Genomic DNA, 6,677 nt, shown 5'->3' with positions numbered 1-6,677 from the left:
ATCTGGTACTCTTTATGATGGATTATATAGATTGAATCTCGATAAACTATATGTTGAAACTCTTATGACCTCGCATCATAACGTAGTTTATTGAATGAATGTTCTGCTTTCTTGTGGCACAAACGTTTGGGGCATATTTCCAAAGAAAGGATGGAAAGATTAGTAAAGAATGAAATACTTTCAAGTTTGGATTTTACTGATCTGAATGTTTGTGTGGATTGTATTAAAGGCAAACAAACAAAACACACAAAGAAAAGAACCACAAGAAGTACTCAGCTTCTCGAAATTATACACACAGATATATGTTGACCTTTTGATGCAAGTTCTTTCAATAAAGAAAGGTATTTTATCACCTTTATTGGTGATTTTTCACGTTATGGTTATGTCTATTTACTGCATGAAAAATCGCAAGCGGTGAATGCCTTGGAAGTTTATATAAATGAAGTGGAAAGGCAATTAGACATAAATGTGAAAATTGTCAGGTCAGATAGAAGTGGTCAATATTATGGAAAGTATGATGAAAGTGGACAACACCCTGGTCCATTTGCTAAGTTCCTTGAGAGACGTGGTATTTGTGCTCAATACACAATGCCAGGTACACCACAACAAAATGGTGTTTCTGAAAGGCGTAATCGAACCTTAATGGATATGGTTAGGAGCATGTTAAGTAAGTCAACTGTACCTGTTTCATTGTGGATGTATGCTTTAAAAAACTGCCATGTATCTGTTGAACAGGGTTCCTAGTAAGGCATAACACAAGAATTGTTGAATCTGGAAATGCACGGTTCATTGAAAATGGTGAAACCAGTGGGAGTGATACTTCACAAAATGAGGAGATTAAGAAAGTTAGAGTACATGTTCCTTTAACTAGTACCTCTACTCCAAGTATTGTTGTTCCTAATGTAGTTGAACCACTCAACAATGAAGAAGAACAACAAATTAATAATCATGAAGTTAACAATGAACCTGTAGTAGAACAACCACAAGAAATAGTATAAAGAAGATCTACTATTTCGAATGATTATGTGGTTTATCTACAAGATTCAGAAAATGACTTAAGTATTGATAATGATCCAGTTTCATTTTCAGACGCCATCAATGATGATAATTCTGATAATGGTTAGATGCTATGAAAGATGAGCTTAAATCAATGGCATAGAATGATGTATGGGGCCTTATAGAATTGTCAGAAGGATGCAAGAAAGTCGGGTGTAAATGAGTCTTTAAGACTATATGTGACTCTCATGGCAACTAATGATCTTGGTCTATTAAGTGAGACTAAGAAGTTTCTCTCTAATAACTTTGAGATGAAAGATATGGGTGAGGCATACTATGTGATAGGAATTGAAATATTCTGTGACAGATCACAAGGACTGTTAGGTTTGTCTCAGAAAGCATATAATAATAAAGTTTTAGAGAGATTCAGAATGGATAAATGTTCGACATCTCCTGTTCCAATACAGAAAGGAGACAAATTTAGTCTCATGCAATGTCCAAAGAATGACTTGGAATGAAAACAGATGGAGAATATACCTTATGCATCTATTGTTGGGAGTTTAATGTATGCTCAAACTTGTACACGACCAGATATTAGTTTTGCAGTTGGTATGCTTGGTAGATACCAGAGTAATCCAGGATTGGATCATTGGAAAGCTGCAAAGAAAGTTTTAAGATACTTGCAAGGAACGAAGGATCACTTGCTTACTTATAAAAGATCTGATCATCTTGAGGTGATTGGATATACAGATTCAGATTTTGCTGGCTGTGTGGATACACGACTTGTTGCCAAAGGTTTTACTCAAAAGGATGACATTGATTATAAGGAGACATTTTCACCTGTTTCTAAGAAAGATTCCTTTAGAATTATCATGGCATTAGTAGCTCATTATGATCTTGAGTTGCATCAGATGGCTGTCAAAACTGCTTTTCTGAATGGGGATTTAGAAGAGGATGTTTATATGGAGAATCACAACATGAGCAACAAGGCTCTGATACCACATGTAAGTCAAAACATGAATAAACGTAATTGAACACATACAATTTATGTTCACAAAATAGATCTTATCATATCATGATTCTCACACAATCATACAACCAAGAAGGAATAGGCACTTTACCTTGATCCATGAGTGATCCTAATTGAGCAGTTACTTTATCTCCTTTATCCCAATCTATCTCTTGCAATTCCGTTCTTGTCACACACTTTCGTGATGGTTAAAAGTGAGACAACTATTATTTGCAGAGACAAAACCCTATAGCCTTTAGTACCCAATCTCCATCAGATGTAGGTTTTCATTAGGTATATCATCAGATATATATTTCTCACATTAACCAATGGGCCTTTAATTCTATTATTATTAAATCATATTTGGGCCAAAAGCCCAAACTCTAAGTCATGTGAGTCACTTTATAGAAATTAATTTACATAATTTCTTACACTGAAACCTATGGTATGTTACGGAGGTTTTGAAATCCATAGTATTTTACATGAGTCTTAACCCATGTTATTTTATGGAGGTTTTGGAACTCATGGTAATTAACAGAGGTTTTGAGAAACTTTTTCTAAGATTTAAAAAAACCATGAAGAACACGTTCCCCATGGATGATTTAGCAAAATAAACTACAACTCTAGATAAATGACTTAATGGATGTTTTAATCCTTGTTAATATAAAAATAAACTCCAATTAAAATAATTTATATATATATATATATATATATATATATATATATATATATATATATACACACGAAAAGAGTGAGAGTGAGAGCTACCTACGTATAATTCTATTATAATATTTAAAAACTATAATACAAGTTTGTTATGTTATTTTAATAATTATAAATAAAATATAATCAAATCATAAAACATTATTTAAGAAAACACACTTCTTTATGTTATTAGTTGTAAATTAAATTTAAATATATAATATTATAATTAAATATAATTATGTTTTATTCTATTGTTATCTTTAATATGAGATCTATACCAAACTACTGAAAATAAAATAAATAAAAAATAATTTTAATTAATTTTATCAATTGGATTTGTAACCGTCTTACCTTAAGTACTTCCATTTATAACTCAATATTTCTTTTATCAAGACCCTTTTTCATTTAGTGTTCCTCAAACAACTATTCTAATACATTCCTCTCAAATATAAGGGTTTTTTTTATGGAGGTTATTTATTGGAAATTAATATAAATTTAGAAATTGATTTAATTAACAATTTTTTTTTAACATTTGTTAAGTTTCAAAGTTATTTTAAAATTTTAGTAAAATAACGAAGGTTTTTTTAACCTTCGTTAAATTTCAGAGGTTTATTTTAAAACCTTAGCAAAATAACGAAGAATTTTTAACTTTCGTTAAATCCCAAGATTTATTGTAAAACCTAAGCAAAATAGCGGAGGTGTTTTAAATCTTCGTTAAATTTTAAAGATTTAGTGTAGAACCTCAATAAAAGACTTTAGATTTTTCAAACTTCAATAACTAAATACAATTAAATTTATTTATAAATAAACAATTATAAACTATATAGTTTTAATATATTTTATAACTAAATTCTCTAAAATTTTGAAAGTGTAACTTTACATTACAAATAAATTTTCTAAAATTTCAAAAATCATGACGGATAAATCCATATGTAATTCAACATTATTTTTAAATTTTCAATTATTATTTAAATATTTTTTTTCAATTATTATATATGCTATGACAAGTATAATTAAAGTTAGAACTAAAATACAACAGGTGAGACTCAAAGTCAAGTCCCTAAAGGAATGACAAAAAAAGTTTTAACAATTACATCAGTCAAGCTTTATTGTCATGTTATGATTATTATTATACCTATTAGTTTGATTATCAATATTAATATAATTAATAATATAAAAATTATTAACATTATTCATATATTTAATATCATTAACATTATTAATTTTATTAATATTATTGTTATTCAAATTAATAACATTATTAATTATTATAATAATGTTATTAATATTATTAAATATTATTAATATTATTAATAGTATTATTATTATTAAATTTTATTATTACTAATAGTATTAATTTTATGAATATTAGTTATGATTTTATAATTATATTTTTAATATTATGTATATAATTATTATAATAATATTTGGTAGGTAATAGAGATCCGTGGGTAAAATTTGTAGGTAAATGTTGTTCGTAGATAGTATCCGTAGGTAATACTGAATTTACCTATTGATTCAGATTCGTGGATAAAAATCCGTAAATAATACTGATTTTTTTATAATGTAATCCTGAATAATATAAAAATAAATCTTCTTTAAATTTTTTTTTTCTTCTTCTAGTGCCCTTTTTTTAGAAACCCAATTACATCTTCCATCAATCATAACAATATTTTTTTTTTATCGGCAATAACAAATAAATAAATTAGAACCACTTTAGGGGTGGTTCAACCCTTATACACATTACACAATTCCAGTTGCATACCACCAAAACCAACAAAACAAACCCTATCCTTATATAAACTAAAAAAAAAAACTTTAGTAAACTACCCTCATACACTCCATTGGTTCCAAACACCAATCAGAATAGGAGAAGGAAACTGACCGGAAATTTGTAGACACCCAGGACCACACCTTTACTTGTACCAATGCAAAAACTTCAGATACATCCGCCACTCCTCCTTTGAAAATTAAGCGATTCCTGTGACTCCAAATTTCACTAACCACCCCTACCCAGATTGTGTTCCAAACTACCAGACCCGTCTCAGAAGAAAAGCTCAGCCTAAATTGATCAAAGTTCAGCTTCGGCTCAATGTGAGACACAAACAGAATCCCAAGCCATCTGTAGCATAAACACCAAACTCGCCAAGCAAAACTGCATCCAAAGAACAAGTGACTACCAGACTCTTCCTCTTTCCCGCAAAATACGCACCACAAACTTTCTAACTGCACCCCTCTTCTACTAAGATTAACCTTAGTAGCAAGCTTGTTTTCCAACACCCTCCAAGCCAAAAGCCCTACTGAAGGAATTGCCTTGGACCCCCATAACTTACAGAAAACCGGCGAAGAAACAACCTCATTATCCTTCCTAATAAGGTTATACGCAGAGCTGACTGTAAAAAATTGGAGACCCCCAACCTTCCAAATCCATTTATCAACCTCACCTGGGACAACCTCAACCCCAAGCAGGAGCTGGCTCAATTGATCCGCCATCGGATTCTCCCATTCGAAAAATGACCTCCTCCAATCGAGCTGCCAAACCCATCTTCCGTTAGTCCAAGACCCCACCTCCTGCAAATTTGAGTCTTTGTTAGAGCTGATGGAGAAAAGTCTAGGATATACACTCTTTAGCGCCTCCCCCTTCAACCATCTATCCTTCCAGAAAAAGATATCCTTCCCATCGCCTACTTTCCACTCAAAATTGTCTTCGAAACTTCTCCCCCAATCCTCTGAAGACCAAACTTCCTTTAGATCTTTCCACCAAAGAGAGCAATTTCTACCTTTCCTTCCTCTCCCAAACCTCTCCAACCGCCGTACTTAGAAAAAAGGACTTCCTTCCAAAGGCCTACCTCAACCGAACCCAATCTCCAAATCCACTTCCCCAACAAAGCCAAGTTGAACTACTTTGGATGTATGATTCCAAGTCCCCCGAACTCACGAGGCTTACAAACCAAGTTCCAGGAAGCCCAAGCAATCTTCCTTCCGTCTGCCCCCCATCCCCAGAGAAAATCCCTTTGAATCTTGATCAACTTCCTTTCCACCCCAGAAGGCAATTTGAATAACGACATAAAGAATAACGGAATAGCAGAAAGCACAGACCTTATCAGACAAATCCTCCCAGCCATCGACAAAATTCTTCCCTTCCACCTGCTTAATCTGGCCTGCACTTTCTCAATCACTCCGTTCCAAAAAGCACCGCGCTTATGACTTCCTCCAACTGGCAAACCCAAATAAATGAAAGGAGAAACCATCGTATCACAGTTAAGAATCGCTGCGAAACGCTGAAGTATGACCTGGTCCATCCCCGTTCCTCCGATCCTACTCTTTGCAAAGTTAACCCTTAACCCAGAAGAGAGTTCGAAACACTGCAAAATCGCTTTGATATTAAAAACGCTTTTGGTATTTGCTTCACAAAAGAACAAGGTGTCGTCCGCGTATTGTAACATATTTACCTTTACTTTATCCTTTCCGACCTCCAAACTGTCAATCAACTTCTTCTCTTCTGCTACCCTTGTCACTCCTGCTAACCCTTCTGCCACAATAAGAAAGAGAAAAGGGGCAAGCGGGTCGCCCTGACGAAGACCCTTTCTAGGAAAGAACTCTTTAGTTGGACTCCCGAAGCAGACTCCAAGCATCCCTTTATCCACCGAATCCAGCGATCACAGAATCCTAACCTCCTTAGCATGTAATATAAAAAATCCCAATTCACAGAATCATAAGCCTTCTCATAGTCTACTTTAAAAAACATACAACGCTTTCCCTTTCTCTTGTAATCCTCAATAACCTCATTTGCAATAAGCACACTATCCAACAGACCTCTTCCTTCAATAAAAGCCGACTGTCGTATATCAATAATTTTTCCAATCACCTTTTTTAAACGCAAGGAAAGCGCCTTAGATATGATTTTGTACAAACAACCTACTAGAGAAATAGGTCTAAACTCTCCTAGCTGTTGAGGATTTTCAAC

The 6,677-nt window shown here is 33.2% G+C and overlaps 1 protein-coding gene across 1 annotated transcript; it reads right to left on the bottom strand.

The window, feature by feature from the left end:
- Window positions 1–4,528: 4,528 nt before the first annotated feature.
- On the bottom strand, window positions 4,529–5,203 carry LOC137833343 (uncharacterized). The gene has a single exon (XM_068641697.1). The coding sequence runs from the start codon at window positions 5,201–5,203 to the stop codon at window positions 4,529–4,531; it is 675 nt and encodes a 224-aa protein (XP_068497798.1).
- Between the last annotated feature and the right edge of the window lie 1,474 nt (window positions 5,204–6,677).

The sequence above is a fragment of the Phaseolus vulgaris genome, chromosome 6 (genome assembly GCF_000499845.2).
Source record: "Phaseolus vulgaris cultivar G19833 chromosome 6, P. vulgaris v2.0, whole genome shotgun sequence".
Classification (NCBI taxonomy): Eukaryota; Viridiplantae; Streptophyta; class Magnoliopsida; order Fabales; family Fabaceae; genus Phaseolus; species Phaseolus vulgaris.
This window is presented reverse-complemented; position numbering and strand designations above follow the sequence as displayed.